Source organism: Trichosurus vulpecula, chromosome 8 (assembly GCF_011100635.1).
Source record: "Trichosurus vulpecula isolate mTriVul1 chromosome 8, mTriVul1.pri, whole genome shotgun sequence".
NCBI lineage: Eukaryota > Metazoa > Chordata > Mammalia > Diprotodontia > Phalangeridae > Trichosurus > Trichosurus vulpecula.
Window position 1 is genome coordinate 55951193 of NC_050580.1, and position 21397 is coordinate 55972589.

The 21397-nt window shown below is 54.3% G+C and overlaps 2 protein-coding genes across 23 annotated transcripts in view; both read right to left on the reverse strand.

Moving 5' to 3' along the window:
• Window positions 1-120: 120 nt before the first annotated feature.
• On the reverse strand, window positions 121-7229 carry NDST2 (N-deacetylase and N-sulfotransferase 2). Of its 3 annotated transcripts, none has more exons than XM_036736138.1 (15): window positions 6974-7229; window positions 6116-6171; window positions 4372-5658; window positions 4121-4208; window positions 3549-3703; window positions 3150-3362; window positions 2796-2924; window positions 2498-2680; window positions 2298-2394; window positions 2088-2211; window positions 1702-1876; window positions 1351-1521; window positions 1146-1255; window positions 864-966; window positions 121-766 (listed from the first exon to the last, which is right to left on the reverse strand). In XM_036736138.1, the coding sequence occupies exons 3-15, from the start codon at window positions 5359-5361 to the stop codon at window positions 641-643; spliced, it is 2664 nt and encodes an 887-aa protein (XP_036592033.1). In that variant the 5' UTR covers window positions 5362-5658; window positions 6116-6171; window positions 6974-7229; the 3' UTR covers window positions 121-640. The 3 variants fall into 3 exon arrangements, with proteins under 3 accessions (XP_036592033.1, XP_036592034.1, XP_036592035.1); XM_036736139.1 differs by having other exon boundaries at window positions 3150-3335; window positions 6974-7228; XM_036736140.1 differs by lacking the exon at window positions 3150-3362.
• Window positions 7230-7868: 639 nt separating this feature from the next.
• CAMK2G (calcium/calmodulin dependent protein kinase II gamma) overlaps window positions 7869-21397 on the reverse strand; it is a 60891-nt gene continuing 47362 nt past the window's right edge. For 2 of the 20 annotated variants that reach the window (XM_036734380.1, XM_036734377.1), the window contains 9 exons: window positions 18516-18578; window positions 16595-16639; window positions 16126-16174; window positions 14858-14974; window positions 12945-13020; window positions 12480-12574; window positions 10932-11012; window positions 10193-10437; window positions 7869-9844 (listed from right to left, as the gene is read on the reverse strand). In XM_036734380.1, coding sequence (XP_036590275.1) covers window positions 10205-10437; window positions 10932-11012; window positions 12480-12574; window positions 12945-13020; window positions 14858-14974; window positions 16126-16174; window positions 16595-16639; window positions 18516-18578 — 759 coding nt within the window. In that variant the 3' untranslated portion in view covers window positions 7869-9844; window positions 10193-10204. Of the gene's footprint in view, window positions 9845-10192; window positions 10438-10710; window positions 10755-10931; window positions 11013-12471; window positions 12575-12944; window positions 13021-13850; window positions 13977-14857; window positions 14975-16125; window positions 16175-16594; window positions 16640-18515; window positions 18579-21285; window positions 21319-21397 lie in introns of those variants that run through there. The other 18 variants (XM_036734384.1, XM_036734381.1, XM_036734382.1 and 15 more) reach the window with 13 other exon arrangements.

The following is a 21397-nucleotide window of genomic DNA, read 5'->3' on the forward strand; positions in this document are numbered from 1 at the left end:
GGGCCTCTCTATTCCTTAAATGTGAAGGAGATGAGACCTCTATCCCCTGCAGGAAGGAGTCACTGGGAGACCCAGGCCTTAACTTCCTGTCCCCACATCAGGTGACAGACAGACAAGACAGAAAAATAATGATGTTTATTAAGGATCTTTTTAGCCTTGTTCTCAGCTCCATGAGCTGCCATCTGACCTCATCCCCATTCAATGTGAATGACATAGGGAGGCCAGACTGCAGAGTGATCCCTTTGACCGAAGAGTTCATAAGCAAGAGAACCTGCTGCCCTTGGAGGCTGCCTCCTCTGAGAAAAACAGATGTACTGCTGGGAATGTGGGATGGCAGTCATTAGTCATGTCTTCCCCACTACCCACCTACCAGTTTATCCTTCCTCCCCCCAAAAACCATGGGATGGGAGGGCCCTGATCAGGACTAGGGCCTTGGCCCCAGAAAGGATGCACAGTGGGTCCCTTTATTAGGACTTAAGCTTGTAGAAAGGAAGTGAGGGCCCTGCTCCTTCCCCATCCAGGCTTAAGGGAACACTGAGATGGAAGGGAGAGTGGCTTGGCCCACCCATTGCCCCTGCTGGCCTGGCCCAGTCTTGTAGCCTTGAGGCACCGCCTGTTGGGTATCTGTGGGGCAGAACACTCAGCCCAGGCCTGATCTCTGGAGCTCTTCCTGAAGCCAAGAGGGCAGCGGCTGCCCAAGCCGACTCAGCAGTTTTGATAATTCCAGATTATGGTCCCGGAAAAAGTCAATCAGAAGAAGGCGGGACTGATTTAGAAGGGGAAAAGGCAAAGTCAGATGTGCTAAGAGCCAGGATGGAAGCTAAGAGATGACTGCAGGGGGATCCCCTACCCTGGGTGCTCACCTCAGGTTCCATGTCTGGGTACCTCCGTCCTTTGCTCTTGCCCAGGCATCGTGTCTTGCCACCCTCTAGCCCCTGGCACCAGAATCCCTTCCCCTCATCAAACCTGCTTAGCAGGAGAAGGCAGTCAGGTGGCTTGGAGGGAAGGAATGCCAGCCCCTACAAAGACATTCCCCCTCCCAACCCTAGAGAGTTGTCCCAGACATGGTCCCTCCCAGACACAGGCCTTTCTTCTAGGCAGATCTAAGCTCAGCAGCTCACCCCAGCTCTCCCCACCCATCCCACCTGAGGGTTCTTGTGTAGTTGAGGACAGGGGTGACACCTAGGAACTTCTGGATGCTTTCCATGGAGGCTGCTGGGTTTGTGCGTAGCTCCTGCCCATCCACTATGAGTACCTGTGGGCACAGAGAGAGGGACTGAGCTGACTGGGTGGCAGCTTTGTGGAGGCCTGGGACCCTGCTAGGGTGCCATGGGAGGGAAGGGGCATTACCTGCCCAGAAGGGTAATAGGTGAGCCAGCGCTGCAGATGGGTGGAGTAGTAGCCAGGGATGAGGCAGCGGTTCTGCAGGGCCCGGAGTGCAGGAGGAGCCTGGGGCGGGGCTGAAATCACTTGGTAGAAGGTGTGGTTCAGGGCTATCGGGTCACCATGTGCCCGTTGATGCTTGAAAAAGAAGAGGGTGTGGATGAGAGATGAAGTAGCAGAGTTTACCCCAGAAACGCTGTGCCCCAATCAAACACTGTCCTTTCTGTCTCCTCTCTGAGACCATTCCTCCCATTCTTACCCCTCTGGCTTCCCTTCAAACCCTCCCTGGCACACCTGGCTACCCCCATGCAGACTGACCTGGTACCAGGAGTAGGCCCGGTCGGCAGGGTTGGTAAGTACTGTGATGATCTTGGCACGGGGCAAAAGGGCTGCTCCCCGACGTGGTACAACCTCAGAGTCAAAATAGGTGGCACTTTTCTCAAACAGGAAGTCAGTGCTGGCATTGGAGGGGACTGGGAAAAAGTCCATGTACCTGGGGATGGACTTAGGGTCAAAGGAAAGAATAGTGCAGAAAAATGGAAGCCAGGAGAAGAGGTAAAGTGACGGAAGAGCTCGATCAGTAAGCACTTATGAAGCACCTACTGTGTACCAGACACAGTACTAACTACGTGTGACCTGGGTGGAAAAACTAGAGAAGGAAAGAAGCTTGTGCCAAGGAGCAGCCCAAGGGGATCCCCCCTCACCAGTCAATGCCCTTGTAGTAATTGGGGCCATTGAAGAACTGGATCTCTTCAAAGGTGCTAGAGCTGGGGAAGCTGCTGGTCACTGCCGGGTGCAGGCTCAGGAAGAAGTGGACAGCTGTGGTCCCTGGAGGAGAGAGAGGGCTCAGGCCTGGGGGTCAGACCCAGGGCGTGCAGGGCTCCCAAAAGGAAGAGCTCCGTGGGTGTCCTCACCCGTTTTCTGGGGCCCCACAATGAGGAACTTGGGGAGTCGGTCACACGTCTTCTCCTTGGACCAGATGTCTTTATGTCTCTTGTCATCACAGGGGTTCTAAGAAGGAGAAGAGACAGGTGGGGTCTGGCTTCTCTCCCCTCTCCCTGCTCTCCTTCCCTTATGTTTCTAGCCTACCCCGCCTCCACCAGAGCCGGCTGACCTGCCAGAGCGGGCTGCGTTCCTGAGGGAAGAGGTCAAAGTACTTTTGTGCTAGGGGGGCCGGGGGCAGAGTCTGCAGGCGCAGCCGGGTCCAGCACTGCAGGAAGCGCACCAAGCTCTCAAAAGTGTACAGGCCCAGCCGGTCGTTGCCGTAGTTAGACAGATGGGTCATGAAGATGCTGATCTGCGTGGGGAGCCCCCGTGTCACGTAAGGGGAACTTCAGCCCAAACCCAACCATCGCATTTGGAGAGAAGGCCCTGTTCCCACCCCCAATCAGCTCAGGCCTCTCAGCCTATACCGGGTTGAGGAGAACAGTGAGGAAAAGCTCTCCACCACGGATACTCCGGTCCAGCTCTCGAGAGCCCCCGGGATACTCATGGTAGAAGATGGTGTGAGTGAAGAGGCCGCATGTCTGTCGGGGCAGGACCTAGAGAAGGGAGGGAAGGAGCAGGCATGGCTGGGGCCATTCAGGCAGAACAGAGATGGAGAAACAGTGTGCTAAGGACCCAGGAAAGGGGGAAGCTCTACCTCCTATGGTGAAAATGAGACTCAGCCCAGGCTGCAGCGTGGGGGCCTAGGGGTCAAGGGCCAGAGGATATACTGGCGGCGATACATAGGGTTTGGTTCAAATTTAGGTTAGAGGGTCCCTCACCATGATGCCATTGTGAATAAAGCCTCGCCGGTAGCGTGCAGGGCGGAGGTGGGGATACTCTTCAGTGCTGGTCACCTGGATCCCCCACACAGATTTCCAGGCCTCATAGAGCTGTGTGTGGATGGGGTACACGCCCGAGTGGTGGGGAGCCACTGCATACCCCAGATCCGTGGGGATCCCATGCTCCTGGGGATGGCACAGACTCATCTGGGACTGATGAGGTTGGGGAGATTGGAGGGGTAGAAGGGATAGGGATACCATCCCAGGAAGAAAAATTGGGAAAAAGAGAGAACTAGAAGTTGGGGGAGGGTAGTTGCAAGTAGAGGGAGATGAGGGTCCATCCCACTAAGGGCGGTAGCTCTGGGAGGGGGCTGTATGGAAGGCACCCGGGGGGCTCACCAGAGCAAATTGTTTGTTGAGCCGCATCTGGTCTGCCAGCACGGAGCGGTTGTGGAACAGGTGTGGCTGCATATGGCTCCACATGTGGGGGAACCACCAGAACTCCTTCCGGTGCCTCAGCAGCATATCATCCCCAGCATCCTCCTCCTCTGTCCCTGTGGCCACATACTGACTACTGTAACTAACCACCTGGTAAATGGTGACTGTTACCCGCCCACCACCCTCGCTCCTGACCATCACTTACGATAAATGGACTGATCGATCTGACCGTGATCCAAGATTATAATACTGACCATCTACTAACACATCCTATTACGTTCCCCATACTCCTTGTTCTCAGAACAATATTTGCTAGTCAGCAGGCACTTCATATGTTTACTGACTGACCATGGAGTTGAATTTTCTATCAACTCCTGCTGGCTGCTTGACCCTGAGCATTAATATTAATCACCAGTCCCCAGATATGCACCTACACACCACCCACACTCACTGGATTCCAGGAAGAAGGGCAAGGAGGGTAAAATGAGGCCAGGGTAGTGGATGCTATGGAGAATCAGGGGACTCTAACTCACCTGTATGGTAGAACTTTCCCGAGAAGCCCAGATTGAAAGTGAAGTTGGGGACTAAAGCCCTGAGTTTTCTCTGTGTGGTAAGCAGGGCCTGGGAGAAGCAAGCAGAAAAAAGGCTCAACAGGGTTTGGAGGAAGAGTGAGGAGGTCCTGCTGGGCCTGGGAAGAGCAGGGAGTGCTTACCATAAACTTTGGGTTAACAGGTCAATGAAGGTAATGGCGTAGGGGGGATCTGGAATGGGGAAGGGAACTGACCTCGACATCAGCCACCTTCATTCGGGTGCCTTCCTTGCCCACAAAAATGTCATCGATGTCCACCAGGATATAGCGATCCAGTGCGAGGCAGAGGCGCTTCCCGGTGAGGTAGGCGACAGCATCCACAAAGACCAGTTTGTGAAGCCAGAAGGTGAGGCTGTGGCCGAAAAGCACACGCTGGATGCCATCGTGCAGCCCCAGGTCCTGCACCACGGTGGGCAGGCGGGTACGACGGGGTGCCGAGCCCAGGGCGGAGGCCTCGGCCAGCAGGACTGGCTCATACGTGCTGTGGTTGGACTGGAAAACCGTCCAGTCCTCCCCGGGCAGCGGTCCGGGCTCTAGACGACTGGGCCGAGTGAGGTGCAGCAGTGGGGCAGCGGGGTTCACCTGATAGTCACGCAGCCCCAGGTTGGAATGTAGGAAGAGAGGGAAGCCCTTAAGCTGGGCACTGAGCAGGCTGTGCTCATGGGCACGGAAGAAGCCGATGATGCCCACCCCGTACTCCACACAGTATCGGTCCAAGAGCTCGCGGCTCCAGGCATCCAGGTTGACATACTTAAGCAGGTTCTCATAGACAACGAGGGCATAGCGGCCCCTGGCACGTTCAGTCAACGTGGGCATATCCCCCCGCCCGGGGGCCAACTCTGTGCTATACCGAAAACGGCTGGATTCCAAGATGGCCACGATTTCCTGGCCAAGCTGTGAGTATACACTCTCCACGAACACCAGCACCACGGGCTCAGTGCGAGCTGTTTCTGAGGGCCGGGGGGGCCAGGGGGGTGCTGGCGGCCGGGCGGGCCCAGGGCCAGTGTCCCCGCTGCTGCTGCAGTCGCCCAGGGGCAGGGGCAGGGGCTCCTTGGCCTTGGGGGTGGTAGACACGTAGTAGGCCAGGAAGGCCATGGAAACCAGGCTGAAGGCAATAAGCAACAGCACTAGGCGATGCAGCTCCAGCTGCCGGGCCGGACGTACCACTCTCCACAGCTGGAGCATGGCGTGGAGGGCACTGAGGTTCCTGGGCAGGGAGAGGAAGATACCCTTGAGCCGGCAGGAAAGGGGGCAAAACAGAAGAGAGGAGGAGACAGCTGAGATCAGCTCCCCGGAGGGCTGAAGAGGTAGAGAAAGGCTCCCTCGGTGCGGGCGATAAAAGACGCAGGGGGGGGCCGGGCATGCTCCATAGTCCTCACGTCACCATGGCCTCTGGCCCATGGCTCTGGGCTGCGTGGCTTGCCGAGGCTCCCTGCAGGCGTCGGCTGGGCTTCTCACGGGCATCTGCAGCTGGGCTGTCACCTGAGGGACAGAGGAGTGGAGGGCTAGGGCCAGATACCCCTGGCCCCCGGGTCACTGGCCCAGGCCTGGCCTGGCCCGGCCCGCCTCACCTCCTGCTTGGCTTCTGGGCGGCCCCTACCCGCTTTCATCCGCTCAGCTCAGCCTTGGTCAGGGGTGGGCAGGAGCCGGGTTCAGGGCTGAGCAGAGCCTGTGGCCCCACGGTGGACAGTCAGAGGAGCTCTGGGTCATTGCTGGGAGGGGAGGGGAAGGTGGGGAGGGGGTGCCCAGGAAGCAACCCGGGATCTGATAAAGGGCACCTCCCCTTATCTACATCTCTTATCACGCTATCTTATCCACGTGGCCACGGGGCTGCTACAGCCTAACGGTCATCCGTGAACTGTGAACCTTGGAGGAGGTGGACACTGTTGGGGGTGGGAAAGGGAACAGGGTCTCTAGGTGTGGGGGTGACCCCTCTCACCTTTCCTCCTCGATGGCCCGAGTGGCACGGCCCAGAGCAGCTCACACCACAGGGACCTAGGAGAAGCCAGAGGCCTGAGTGCGAGGTCCAGCCCCATGGGGGCTGTGCCCATCTCAGGGGGCTTGGGGGCACCCCAGGGCACAGCTAAGCAGCAGTAAAGGCCCTCGCCAATGTCTGGCTCCCCAGCCGGGCCAGATGTAGGGGAGCACGGGGCCCAGAAGACCAGGATGCAGGAGGGGTTCTGGGGGAGCCAGGGGATGGGGAAGGGCCTGGGGGGGGGCCAAGGAGGATTTAGGGTGACAGCGTGAGGGCTGAGCGGGCACTAGGGGGAAGAGGGAACCCGGGCCGGCCTGACATCTGGCGACAGACCTGGGGAGGGGGCTCTGGGGGGGGCACCTGGCCAGAACATACTGGAGGAGGAGGAGCACCAGGAAAGGGGGTACCAGGAGAGGGGGACACTGGGGGGGGACAGCAGGGAGACACTGGGTGTGGAGGACACTGGGCGAGGGGGACAGTGGGCCAGCGGGCGAAGAGTCAGTAGGAGGGAGAGTAGGGGGGCACGGGGTAAAAGGGACCCTGGGTGGGGGGACGTGAGGAAGACACTGAGGGGACACAAGGAGGGGGACACGGGATGGGGGACACAGGAAGGGGCAGACAGGGTGGGGGGACACTGGGTAAAGGGCACAGGGAGGGAGGACACTGGTTGGGGGGGACATAGTGACGGGGGACACTGGGAGAGACAGATCGACACAGGGAGGGGGAGACACGAGATGGGGGGACCCCGGGCAGCAGCCCACGGAGGGGCGCGATCCTGCGGGGAGCGGTCCTCGGATGTCACGCCTTGGGGGCTCTGCTCACCCGGCGGGAGGGGCGCTGTCTCTGCGGTCGCCGGGCTCCGCCGTGTCCCCGGGCCCCCGGGGCGCCCACTTCTCCCGGATCCGGGCCCCGCCGCGGAGGCTCCGCCATCTCCCCGCGATCGCTCCTCCGCAGGCGGGCCGAACCACGGCTTCCTAGGGGAGCAGAGGGGGCGGGCCTCGCTGCTCGCGGCTCCGGGCCGGGACCCGTCGCCTCTGAGGTAGCCCGTCGCAGCTCTCCGAGTCTCTGAGAGGAAGAGGGGCACTCTCTCTCACCCCGCCGTACCTGAACGCGCGTCTCCTCCTTGGGCCTGAGGAGCGATTCTCCCCCGTCCTTCTGGGAGAGTGGAACAGTCCGGGCGAAGCGTCAGACGTCAAGGACCACGGAGGGGAAGCGGCGCGGGGAGTGGAGGCTGCTCGGCCCAATCCCGGCGAGGGGAGATGCGGACCGGTCCACTGTGCTGGAGGGAGCGGGGGTGGGGGCGGGAGACGGCGGGTGGACCATCCCATGGCAGCTCGCGGGGGAAGCCTCGGGACGCTGAATAAGGGTAGAGTCCCGGCAGGGGAAGCCGAGGGTTTGGCACAGTCGGGGCCGCTTTGGGGGGTTCGGGTGCCCAGCAGCCGCCGCTTCTCTGGAAGTGGACCCTTGTAAAGGGCCTGAAGCTTTATTAGTCTAAGGTATAACTACCTCCGAGGTTGGGTGGTCCTGTCGCCGCGCCTCCCACCCCGCAAGTTCTCACCCCAGTCTTCCCCCACGTGCCTCCGTGGACACAAACAACTCGAAGAAAGGCTGGAGTGTGTGTGCGTGTGACGGGCACTGACCCCTTGAACAGACTTAGAACCCAGTACCCCCCTCTTCAAGTACGTAGCTATGAGCCCCCAACACTAACAACACCGTGGACTGTTTAAATGTTATTTTATTAAATATCTTCAGTTCAAGGTTTCGTTGTAACAAAGCTATGAAGGGTCTACCAACATTCAGAACAAACACTAGCTAGTTTTTAAATTATTTCTATGTCATCATGCAAAAATTCTGCATCAAATGCCTTCCATTTCCTGTTTAAAAGGTGATTTTTTTTTTTAATAATCTAAATTCTATAGATGCTGACGTTAGCCCCAGGAGAGAAGAGTAAGAATGCTACGGAGAGATGGGGCTGGAGCAGCCGATATCAAGCTATGGGTTTCAAAGACCATTTGTCTCAAAAGACTGCAAAACCAAACCATGTTGTGAAGTTGTCTGCGTGCTGGCAATGCAGAGTACAGGAAAGGAAAGAGGGCCTGGGGCCCAAAGGGTGGGCATGCACACCGTGCTCCACTGAGTCTGACCAAACCCAACCGAAGCTCTCACACCTGTTCTTTGGGGGCTGTCAGCTCCTCTCCTGCCCCTTCTCGCTATAGCTTCATACTCTGAAGGCACTCCAGGGACTCTGGGGCCTGCCCACCTTCCCTGGAAAGGGGCAGGTAGGTAGGTAGGTATTTGTGCAGAGGACCCTGGCCTATGACCAATTTGTCCTCAAGCGCCTTTCCTTCTTCCTGCCTTCCCTCCCTTGTGGCAGTAGAACCCCCTGGGAACAGGAAGGAAAATTGACTTGAGGGGAGCCATGGCCCTGGGCACCTCCTTTTTTGGGGTGCATGCAGGGTAGAGGAAGGTGAAGGCCCATGCAGACTCTCCAGCAGCAATTCTGAGCCTCTGTTGGTCAGTAGAGAGGCCTCTTGAAATAGGGACACCTAGGCAAGAGTCAGACAAGCCAACTCTGGAGAGAAAACGAGAGATGGACAGTCCTACTTCCCCCATTCCCACTAGGGCACTTCATAGTGGCCCCAGACCCAGATGAGGTTTGGAATTGGGGCCATCACCAAGAAAAAAAGCAAGACAAAGACGACTGAAATCAGCACAGAAACAGAATGGCCCAAGGCTACAGGGGGAGTGGCAGGCCCCCGGATCCTGGGTCCAGCTCTGTCCTGGCCAAGTCACACTAGAACATAACAACAAGCAAAGCGGCAGCCCCTACCCCTTTCCAGCTGGTGGCCCAGGCCTTGGTACCCAGACCCATGCTTGGTTGTGCATCCTATAGAAATGGATGGATGAGGGAAGTACATGTCAGACTAACACCAGGTTTCTGCCTGCTTCCTAGTGGACAGATTTCTGCAGCACCAAGTCTCCCATCTACATTAAGTGGAACAGTACGGTAAAATCCCAGCCATGAGCCCTCTGTCTTGGGGCCACTGCTTTGCAATGGTAGCTGCCTGGGGATGATGCCATCTTCCCCCAGGAAAGGGAAAAATAAGCTCCAAGCATTAGTCATCTCATGACCTGTTGCCACTTTGGCCCTCCTCCTGGGCTCACGTGCAGACTCCGAAGAAGTCCATTCCCAGGACCCAAGGCTGGGCAAGCCACCTCGGGAACTGCAGAGATCCAGGTGACCCTGCCCAGAGTTGCTTTTGTCGCCTCCAGCAGGGTCAGTGTCGAATTCCTGCCTGGCCCCCCTCCCAGAGTCCATGGGGGTTGCAAACCTAGGCTCACTCACTGCCAGGTAGATGAACCTGCTGCTCAAACTCACGCCCTCTTGCCAGCCTGGGTGGGGGCTGCAGGTGGTTTTAAAACATGATCAGCGGTATGGATTCCTTTTTTTTTTAACAATCTTTTTTTCTTTTTTCTTTTTTTTTTAAATGTAAAAAACACCTCGGTACAGCAGAGACAGACACGATGGACGGCGGGCGGGCTGCATGCAGGGGCGTGCATGGGTTGCTGCCGCTTTGTAATTTTAATTGTTTTTAAACCTCAAACGAACATGACTGCCGCTGTCACTCAGGCCCTCCAGAGCCGCTGGCTTCGAAGGTTTGACCTCTGGCTGGGAATCTCCTAACAGCACTGCTGGAAAGAACACAGCAGCAGGCCATAGGGGGTGAAGGATAAGGGTAAATGAGAAGAACTTCTGCCCCCTTTGTACCTGTAAACAAACCTTCCATTCCCAGGGGGACCAGGGAGATGGGCTGGGAAACATAGGACCTTATCCCCTACCCTTCCCCCATTAGAACATAAGCTCCCTGAGGGCAGGCACTGTGTTCGTTTTGTTTATGAGCGTCTTGCCCATAGGAGGCATTTAATAAATCCTAGATTGGCTGCACTGACTAAGCCTCTGGCTAGAATAAGGTCCTAGAGAATATGGTATGACTTTCCCGTCCCAAATGCCCACCCTGACTCCCAGCACCCGGAGCTAACCTGTGGGAGAGCTCACTGCAGCGGGGCAGCAGGGGCCCCTGAGCAGTGGTAGTGCACGTTGAGCCATTTGCCATCACGGCGATGCCAGACCCTGGTCTCCTCAGACTGGCTGGTCCGAGGCCGGCCCTGGCCATCGATGTACTGGGTAAGGCGTATGTAGGCAATACAGGCCGCATCTTCACCAATGACATGCACGTGGGGGTTCAGGATGGTAGTGTGGATGGGCTTGCTGTTCTTAGACAGTACTGTAGGGAGGAACAAGGGTTAGGTTTGCTGTTTAGGACTGATCTAGCACCCCTCCTGCCTTGCTGTCCAGCACTATCCCTCAGTGCCAGCGCCCCAACATTTCTCCAAAAGTTTGGGGCTCACTATCTCCATCAACAGCTGTTACCACAGCTTAGTGTGTGATAATGCTATCATCTCATCAACCCCCTTTATCTGAACACAGCAAAACCACTAACTTGGAACGTAAAAAAACCCACTTGTGACAGGAAATAAGACAGTTAAAAAGCCACTACCACCAAAGTGCTTGATCCAGGAAGTTCCCAGGGCTCACAGGATCCTTTGGAAAAAAGGCAAATGGAGCTGGGTGGACAGGGCACGAGTAAAATGTTGCTTTTAGCCATTTAGGCTCATGTTTTATCAAGGGACAAATCTAATTCTGGTTAAAACATAACGACAAGAATACACAAGACTTCAAGCCTTAGTCAAAAGCACTTTAGACAACCCAAGGTTTTACCTTTGCACAGCTGGAATACTGGGGACAGGGATGGAAACTGATATGGAGGTGGAGGAGTGATGGCATCAGAGCAGGGCTGGGCTGAGAAGGGGGGAGGGAGAGAGAAAGTGTTTGTATCAGGAATGGGGCAGGGAAATGGGCTTCTAGCCCTGGAACGCCAAGGAATCCTCGAAAGCCTTCTCCAAAGAAATCCAGTGAAGGGTCACCCAAAGGACAGTAGAGAGGTGCGTGGTAGCCATGAGTAGCCTCTAACACATTACAAATGGACTGCAGGAAGTGGTGTCAGGGATCTCACTAGACAAATTTATGACTAAAAGCAGAGATGGGTCTCAGGCTTAAATGAGGGGGAGATCCAGGAATCTTCTTGCAGAAGAATATAATAAGAAGAAGAAGGATGAGGAATAACGGGTGGACAGGCTGCATGCTCCCACACAGTCAAGAACTCTAGGGCAGGGTTCTCAATCTGGGGCCCACAGAACCCCCACAAAGGAGTCTGTGGATAGATTTTAAGGAGGCCTGTAAACTTAAACGGGGAAAAAAAAGTTCCATTTTTATTTCAAGATATCTGGTTTCTTTGTCATCCTGTGTATTTTTATTTTAAGCATTTAAAAACATTATTCTTAGAAACAGGGGATCCATGAACCTCACCAGACTGATCACCAGAGGGGTCCATGGCACAAAAGATAAGAAACCAGTACTTCAGAGCAACAGCTCTCAAAGACTGATCTGGGGTCCCCAAAACCCTTTCAGGGGATCTGCAAGGTCAAATCTATTTTCAGTAATACAAAGATGTTTTAATTTCAAATGTGGTAAATGTTAATAGATAGAACCCATATGAAGAAAAGCTTTTTGCTCAAGCGGCAGAGAGGGGGAAGAAATTCTTAATATTTTAAGAGCCCTGAGACCAAAAAGTTTGGGAAGAGCTACTCCTCTCAAGGAACGCCTCTCAAGTGCTTCAGATGGATAGGCTGTGGAGGATTTTATGAGGCCTGAATGGGTGTGGGTGGGCAACCAGTCTGAATGGACCACAGATCCATCGAAGATATTTAAGGGCTTGAAATCCAATACCTTCACTGCTTTCTACCTCAATATTTGGAATACCCAGCCAGATGCATTTCCCCACATCCCAAACAAGGCTGTATCCTGGCTGTAAATTAACCCCCTCAGCCATTGAAACTGCCCCACAGCTTGCACTCTCACCCTATTTTAAGTTGCCCTATAATGAAGCTTACAGACACAGTTACTAGTTTACTTATTTGGTGAGATCAACCCAGGTGCATCAGTTAGCAACACTCGACTGCTGGCAATACAGAGGTCTTGGCATTGAAAGCAGCACTACTTTCCTGGCAAGTTTACAGCAGTCTTTGGGGAAGGATGGAGAAAAGAAGCAAGAGGTTGGGATAAGCAGAGGGTACAAAAGGGAGGGCTGGAAAAGGGGAAGAAAAGGCAAGTTCGGAGGTTGGGAGGTGGGGAGCAGGGGGTCAGACGGAGGAAGAAGGAAGTGACAGGAGGCATGTGGGAGGATCTCAGCAGCACGAACCCACTCACGATTCTCAAAGTAAAATTTATGGAAATCCATCCCCTCCACCAGGTTGCCGAGTGCCTCAGGCTCGAAGGAGGTGAGGCCTGGATCGCAGATCTTCCTGCAGAGGAGAGCTGGTCAAATCAAGGTTTTCATGGACCTCTCTACATCCCTCCCTCTTCCTTGGCCCCAAACTATTGATGATATAAGTACCAGGACACAACCTAATCCTTTGGTACTCTGAATTCCCTTATTATTTATCATCTGTATTAATCCTGGGCTTTCCCTCCCACCCACTGGGAAGCAAGACCTCCAGAGTTGCTCCCCTGGGCAAGGCTATCCTATGTAGAGCCCGAGAGACTGAGACTTAGCACTCTGGTCCCCTGAGGCCCCACAGGAACCCCATGTGTTTTCTAGGACAAACACTTTGAGGTCAGGAGGTTGCTTCCTTCTGGGAAGTGACCCATGCAAGAGCTTCTACTTCTACTCACGTGTAGGCATCAAAATCGCCATTGTTGATTGCTTCAATCAGCTGCTCCGTGATCTTAATGATCTCTTGTTTTCGAACTGTGGGAGAAAAGCCCTGCAATTCACCTGTATGAGGTTGGGGAGAACCCCAGGAAAACCCTCCCCACTCCTGCCTAGAGCGTCTTTGACTCCAAGTAATTATCTTTTCTCCCCTCTGCCTTTAGGGCTCGTCACAGAGCAGACCTTTCCCATCATTCCTTACTCTAACTATCTGCAGAGAAAAGGATCCTCCCCGCCCCCACTGAGCCGCCCAGGACAGTTGATTGAGTATGGGTCTCTGGCCTTTGCCCTGTTCCTATATCAAGAGCCAAACTAAAGCAAACACCTGGGAAATAGATGGGGAAAAGATTCCATTGTCCAACTGGGACATCTGATGCATCACCAATGGTCTTCGCAGGCTTAATATCCCATCCTGGCTAGGTGAGGCCACCCCAAAAAGGACAGCCCCCCTCAACACTCACAATCTCCCCTCATTGCAAGGTACTCAATCACCCCTAAAATAGCTCTGGTCCCCTAGGCCAGGGGAACCAAGCCCCCCTGGCTGTAAGGATTTCAAAAAGACCAGGCAGGGACGGGAGACACTTGCAGCACAATGGAGAAAGAACTGCCAACCCCCATTCTCTCCAGACTGTGTTAGCTGGAAACAGAAGCCAGGGCCCCTGATAGCCCCACACCAGAGAAACAGAACAAGAACCCCCCGACCTGCTCCAAAGCTCCCACCAGCTAGCAAACCAGGCTGAGTCCCAGGGGGATCAAGACTGAGCTCTGGATGACAGGCAGGCAGGCAGTCAGGGCTGCAGCCCAGGGAGGTCCCAGAAGCCGAGGGGCTGGGAGGGGAGCATCCTACACTCCCGGGGCAGCTCACTTACACGGAGCGCCACTGTGAGCGAAAGGTACCACCAGAGAGAGGGAGGGCTCGGATTGAGCACGTGCTAACCCTGATGGGAGCCCTGGCCCGTCCCAGGCCATAAGCCTTTCCTCACAGGAGCGAGCGGCTGCAAGACAAATGCAAGCATTAGAAAAGCATCCCGCTGCAGCCCAGTGTGGAGGTGGGGAGTGGGGGTGGGGGCAGCACAGCCAAAAACCAAAAACACGGCCAATGAGGAGGCACAGCCAAAACATCACAGATTGGGGGGAGGGAGGGGGCGCACAGCCAACAGTCATGACTGGGCAGGCAGCAATCAGGAACGCCATCAGCCTTCCAAAAAAGACACACGTGCAAGCGCACTCAGACACACTCCCCTCCCATCCCCATCCAACCCCATCAGGACCTGTCTCCCCATAACATCATCTGCTCAGCGGATCTGGCTAGCTCAGGGGGGCCAGGCCCTGAGGCTCAGGAAGAGGGATGGTGTGAGAGGAGAAAAGGAGGGTGGCCTCTGCACCAAAGTATAACTGGCAATTGGGGGAAAGCCCCTCTGGGAAGACCAGCTAGACTGTGCAACACCGCCCCCCATCTTCACCACTTCTCTGGTGACACAAAATTCTGCTGGTAACCACCACCCTGTTTGATGATGGAGCCATTTGTCTCCTATCCCATTGGCCTGGCCCATGGCCTAAACATGGCAATTTCTTCTCTTTTTCTATGCTGTGTACCTCCACGATCCTTTCCTAGACTCCAGGGGCACTTCCCCTACTTGCCTTTCTCTGATTACGACACTGCCTCCATACATCTTCCCCCAACCTAGAACCCCACCCCCAGGGCAGAGGCTGTGCTCCAGAACCTGGCTAAGATGTGGCAGCACCACCGGCCTGGCTCCTGTTGGTGGTGTTGCCAGAGACAGCTTCAGTGCAAGGGGAGCTGGGCGACTCTGGAGGGTATGGGGAGCCGGACGACTCTGGAGGGGATGGGGAGCCGTGCCTCCTTCCAACTTACTGGCTGAGGAGCAGAGAGAAGGCTGGGGCTGCATGCCTGCTGAGGGGGCTGTTCTGTCCCGGGGGCTCCGTCCATCAGACCCCAAGCAGCTGCGATCCCCAATGCGGAGCTGGGCAGCTAGCCGAGCAGGGGAGGGTGGCCAAAACAGACAGAACAAGGCAGGTGAACACGCAAGCCAGACGGGAACCCCTAGGCCCATGCTACTGGAGAGCTGGGGCCATGGTGAAGCCTCAGGCTGCCGCTGGGCACTGGCCCACATGCCAAGCCACTGCCTCTGCCCTGAGGCTTCCCAATCTGTAGCCCGCATTGAGAAAGGTGGAGGACCCTGGCATGTAGAGAGGCCAAGGACTACATCTTTAGCTCAGAGAACCTCTGTAACCATAACTATGAAGACCTTAGAACTGGGACACGCTCAGTCCTTCACTGAACATGGGACACGTCTCCTCTCAAGAGGAGAGAACCAGATGCTGGAATGGGGCAGTGGCATCCAGTGCCAGCTTCTTCCAATCTACCAGCATACTTTGGGTACCATTTATACTACATCCTAGCCCTCCCATGACCTGGAAGTACTCTTTAATTTCATGCAAAATCTGATTTCTATGATGGGCTTCAAAGTTCTGTCCCCTTTATTGGCTGCTGGTGGGTACTAAGTTTTGGTGAGCTCCCAGCTCTGCCAATGTCCCTCAGGTTTGGCCTGGGGAGGGGGATGGTAAGGAGGGAGCAGATGAAAAGAACAAGAACCCCAGGGGTCAGGAACCCATATGCTTTTGCAGTCTGCTCCATCACATCTCCTCTATTCCAGCTGAGATGAGACCTATGATTCTAGGTTTGAAGTCTCTTGGAGGAAGGGTGGCTTGAGACCCCTGATCCCTCCACAGGGTTTTTTTTTTAAACTAGGTCTTTCCCTCATTCTTTTTAATTGCTCTAATGACCATTTTCAGACCTCCTTAGCTTTGTGATAGGGAAGGGCAAGTTCATGTCTGCCTTTGACATTCCCAAGGACCAATAATGCCCATGTTTCTAGAAGATCGGGTCCCTGCCACCCCAGGCACTATCTCCTGAAACTCGTCATCAACAAAAGTCTGGCCATTAGGCTCAGAAAAAACTCCTCAGGCTGGGGATGAAGGTAAGAAAGGCTCTTGTTCAACCCTGCTGGACCCCTGCCCTCCCCCTCCCCCACAAGACCCTGCTGCCAGGAGGCTGAAGGAATCCCTACTTTCCCTCGAGAAGGTAGCTACAGAAAAGATTCCCTCTCCCATGCATCTTACCTTTCAGATCTTCATCTTCAGTGGTGGTGTTACAGCTTTCTGTAGAGCCCTGCCAGATGAAAAGAGCATATTACTGCCCATTTCTCCCTCAAAAGCTAGGAGGATCAGAAAAGAGGGGAGTAGGAGGCAGCACCAGGGATAAGAGGAGTGAGCAATGATTCTCTCCCATAAAATGCCATCCTTGCCCACCTGAGACACAACGGGATGGCCAAGGAGTAATCAGAGCACAAAGACACTCCCTTCTGAGGACCAAGTACAGCTCCTCCAGGACATACAGCCCCAAAACCCAGGCTGGCTGTCTCCATTTCAGCCTAGGCGCCTGCTGGAAGGGAATGAGGGAAATAAACCCTCAGCATCCCTGAGGGTACAGGACCCACAGAAATGATCTAACCGTGATCCCTCTTCCCCACTGGTCCCACATTGAGCCCAGGCTGAAAAGGAGGCAGGCAGTGCCAGGGACCACACTCACCTTGATCCCGTCTGTTGCATTGTGTACCACGGTGGTTTGGGGTTCCTGTGAGAGGAGAAGAGGGGAGTTGCCCTCCTGTCTTGAGGTAGGGCTGCAGCTCTTCCCAGAGGGGCTCTCTCCGGTACCCCCGGGGCATTGTGGTAGCTGCCTGGCAGGAAACCAATCCCAAAGGACCAAGCCCTCCAATTCCACCTCAGCTGAAGGAGCTCGGCCAAGATAGGAATGGATACTGGTGCCTGACTCTGGAGGGTTAAGGGGAGTGGAGAAGCTGGAAGGGACCTCAGAGGTCATTAAGGCTGCCTGCCTCATTCTACGCACGAGGGCACTGAGGCCCAGAGAAGCTGTGACTTGCCCAGGGTCACAGCTAGTAGGTTTCTGAGGCTGTCTTTGGATCCAAGGTCTTCCTGACACTAAGTCCAATGCCATATCCACTGTACCATGCTTCCTCTCCATATATACAAGAGAGAAGTGGTAGGGATGACAGGTTCTATCTTGATTTTTCTACTTCACTTTTTTTTTTTCTCCTTGAAAGACACTTTATCTTCAGAAACCAATGGGAAGCAGGCACCAGAGAAGCCATGAAGTTGGAGTCATACCTAGGTCAGTTCAGCTAAGCTCCTTAAGGAATACTGAGGAGACAGAGAGCAGAGGCTCACAGGACCTTGAAGGTCATCTCTAGACATACAAATAAAGAGGCTGGGGCCCAGAGAGATCAAGAGACGTCTCTGCCCAAGGCACTATGGGTAGGTAAGCAGGCAGAGCCTTCAAATTCAGGTCCTGATTCCAAATCCAGCATTCTTTCAATTACCCTGCACTGTGAAAAGGGGAGAGCTGAACTAGGAGGTACAGAAGGAAGGCAAAGGAAGAGAAGTCTCTGTCCCATGCTAAGTTATGCCTGGGAAGCCCTCCGTTGGTTCTCCCAAAACTTGTCCCTGTCAGAGTACCAGAGTGGGAGGGGAAAGGGCCTGCTACAACCTTCCTTGGCTGTATTGCTGGCCAGGAGGGCACAGCTTCCCTTTTGGAAAAAGACTTAAAGGAACAGGAGGCATCCCACTCGCTGGGGGGTCTCTAGGGGGTTCTTCATATAAGTTCCCATCATAGATCTATAGCTGGAAGAGCCTTTAGGAGCCAACTAGTCCAACCCCCTCATTTTTACAGATGGAAAGACTGAGAATCAGCAGATTAGGTGATTTGCCCAAGGCCACAGAGGCAGCAAGGTACCAGGTGAGTGAAGAACCAAGTTCAAATCTGACCTCAGACACCTAGCTGTCTGACCTTGGGGAAGTCATTTAATTTCTTAGCCTCAGTTTCCTCCTCTGTAAAGTGTGTATAACAATCACAGCCCTTCCTCACTGGGTTGTTGTGAGGATCAAATGAGAAAACATATCCAAAGTGCCTTCCAAACCGTCAGGGCCAGCCTTTAGCAGTGGCTGCTATAATGGCGGAGCTGGGATTTGAAACCAAGTCCTCCACTCCACAGCCGGTACTCTTTCCACACCAGGCTGGCAGGAGCTAGCCTTTCTTTCCAGGGAGCCTCAAGTCTGGACAGCTCCACTGCTCAGAGCCCAAGATCAGCTCAGATTCAGTGACTTCCTATCCCACCCTGACGGTGACACCCCGGCCCTTGTGTGAAGGGGGATATAGCTTCGCCTCCATCTCCCCTCCCCAAGAGTAGCAGCAGCAGCAGAGGGGCTGGGGAGCAGCAGCCATGATGGGATCACAAGAGGGGGGAGGAAGGCCAAGCAGGGTCAGAGGCGGCCCGTGAAAGGGAAGGGGGCACGATGGTGCTCGCTCTATGAGGGGGGGTGAAAAAGCCAAGAGAGGGAAGGAAGGAGAAGAGGCAGCCCCCGGGGGAGAGGAAGGAGGGGAGGGGAGGGAGGCGGAGGTGAGCGGAGGCGGAGAAGCTGGAGTCAGGAGGTACCATGGCCGTCTGCAATGGCGCAGGCTCTTGGACTGGGCTTACGAGACTGTTTTTGTTGTTGCTCTGTAGTTGAGACAAGAAAACAGATGGTTTAGTCCCCCCCAGAGTTAACAAAGTAGCCCAGGTTCTTGTCCCAGCCCTCCCTTCACCCCTGGCCCTGGCCCCATTGGAGCTGGGCCTGAGGCAGCCTCCATACTACTGTGTACATGGGAGCAATGGCTGTGGAGATGGGTGAGAGGAGCAGACGAGAGGCCGGGGGCCTCTGATGTCGGGGGTGGGGGACATCTGGGAGCAGCCCAGAGGCTCCTGGTGCCAAAGGAATCTCTGGGAACAAGCAGCCTACAGTCTACACTTCAGGCTCCTCTCTGGCATTTCTTGGTACCAGGTACCAGCTCTTCTCACACATCAAGGAAATTCAGGATTCTTCTCATTTCACAGAGGCTAAGAAGGCTTTTTATTCTGAGTCATAAAAGAGATAAAACCACGACCAGAATCTGAATGCTGTTTTGGGGCCTACTTCCCTTTTTCCTCCTGATAACTAAATTAGTCACCTTACACCATCAGAGAATAAAGCTCACTGAAAAAGGAGATCTGGATTTTGAGGTTTGTTGTTCCTGCAATAGAAGAGAGATAATCCCAGAGGCACAAGTACACTTCTGGGCCCTGATTTCGCTGATGGCTGCCAATTCTTATCCTGGGGTCCTAGGTTCAAAGCCTCCCTATTGACTCAGAGTGACCAGATAGGGCCATACTTCTTGGTAAATGCTAGAACGAATAAGACTACTGAGAATGAAAGGAAACTACCAGGAACAGCTAGCTACATTCTGCAAGCAGAATTCCAGGGCTATGGCAGGTGAGCGCAGATAGGCTGACTGTATAGCCAGTAGCTAGGACAGCTGGGTACTGTAGTTATGACTCTCTCTAGCCACAAAATATCAGTTCCATCCACTGCATGGCAAATAGGAAGCTTCCTAGCAGGAAGATATTCCATGTTGCATTTCCATGGGCCAAGGGTGGACACTTCTTCTTCACCAAGACCATGGCCAATTCTGCAGTGGGAAATGATGGTCTAATCTCCCTTCCCCATGACCACCTGACCTTAGAGCCCAGAGGACAGTCACATCCAGGCATCTCTCAATACTGCTCAGAGTCCACAGCCTCAAACTCTGTGCAACCATATTCCTCAATAGGCTACTAGTCTCAGCACAGGATCAGGCTAGAAATGAGGTAGAATCTTTGATGCTAGACACTCGGTGGTTGGTGGGAAGTAGGCATTTACAACTAGACCACACTTCCCACACTTTTGTAGTTCTCTATAATTAGGCTTGGAGGGACTGAGTAACTCCCTTTCCCTTCTGTCTTGGGGCCTCCCTGTGAGGCCCCATGTACCTGACCCAAAGCCAACAGAGGAATATTATGGGAATGTGTGACGATCAATGATTTTGTTAACACAGGGAACTCTAGTGGCAAGAACTTCCTTTAGGCCGACTTGAAATCATAGATTTAGAGATGGGAGGGACCTTTACGGTCATGTTGCCCAACACCCTTACAGATGAGGAAACTGAGGCCCAGAGAAGTTAAGTGACCCAACACCATACAGGTAGTACATGGCAAAGACTGGATTTGAACCTAAGTTCTACCCTTAAAAGTGGCTTTCAATCCCAAGTTCAAGGGAAGGGATGGCATTTAAGACTTGGTACCAATTGTCAGTAGGGAGTCGGGAGTCACAGAAATAAGAGATTATATGCTGGGGCCACCACAAAAGGAGAAGGATGAGATCTCAGAGGAGGTTATCAAGGATCCCGGACCTGTTTCATGACAGTCCCTGCTCCACAGCTCCCCTACCTGAAGTCGGCAGTGAACAAAGTTTTCTCAGTCTAGCTGCCAGAGCTGAAATCCTTAAGTCTGTCAGAAGGTTCTTGGGAGAGCCTGTCCCCTCATCTCTGTGCCCCTCACAAAATTCTCCTTGTAGGGGTGGGCAAAGAGCAAAGCCCACTCCAGTGAATGGCGACTCACTGTTCCCTTAGGGCTAGGGATATCCTCCATCCTGAGCCAGACAACAAGAGGAATGGGATTTGCATCGTGACCTCTTGTTTTAGTGGTTGCATATGCATAAGTTTATGGTGCATAAGTTCATTGGGTACTATGGAAAGAAAAAGTATATTCTAGGGAAAGGCTCCTCACTCTACCAAGCTTTATCCTATTGGGAAGAGACAGGAAAGACCAAGTCCTGGCTATGGCTGGAGAATAAGCATTCACGCCAGACCAAAAAAGCCAAGAGATCTGAGAACAGGTCTATCTAACCGTGTTCCTCTGAATCTCCGATGAGTGTTTGGAGGCTGCCATATTGTGAATCCCATTTCAGGAAGGGGTTGCCTATGTCGCTGGCCAGGATAAAAAAACAAAAACAAAAACTTCTCCTTCCCAAAAGAGACTAAGCTTCCTCCCTCTGTGCCTGGAGATCTGCACCAACCCACTGCATACCAAGGCCACCTCCTGCCCTGGGCTGCAGGGTACAGCCCAACCCCCATGGCAGGGGGTGCCGCACCACATTTCAGTGCTCACTTTCCAGGCCATTGGGGCTGCAGGGAAGTGAGAATGTCCCTGTGCAATGGCCCCCGCCCAGGAGGACAGGCCACACCTGCCGACCTGTGACAGATGTGGTGGTAATGAGCACAAGCAGACGTGCATGGTATGAGGATGAGTATGCATGGCTGGCGGGCGGGCAGGCAGCACGGGGTGGGCAGATGGGTGGGCAGGCCGGGCTCACCATCAGGTGCACGCTGGAACTCGACTTCCTTTTCTGGACACACCACAGCGAAAGGGAAAGAGAAGGGGAGAGAGGAGGTGAGAGAAGAAGCACAGAAAGGCCTTGGATTAGT

Coding starts and splice junctions, on each gene's coding strand:
- NDST2 (XM_036736138.1), bottom strand. CDS start 5,361: ATGCTCCAGCTGTGGAGAGTGGTACGTCCGGCCCGGCAGCTGGAGCTG. Junction 4,209..4,371: donor TGAAGGTGGCTGATGTCGAG/GTCAGTTCCCTT, acceptor TGCTTCTCCCAG/GCCCTGCTTACCACACAGAG. Junction 1,522..1,701: donor GGGCCTACTCCTGGTACCAG/GTCAGTCTGCAT, acceptor TTCTTTTTCAAG/CATCAACGGGCACATGGTGA.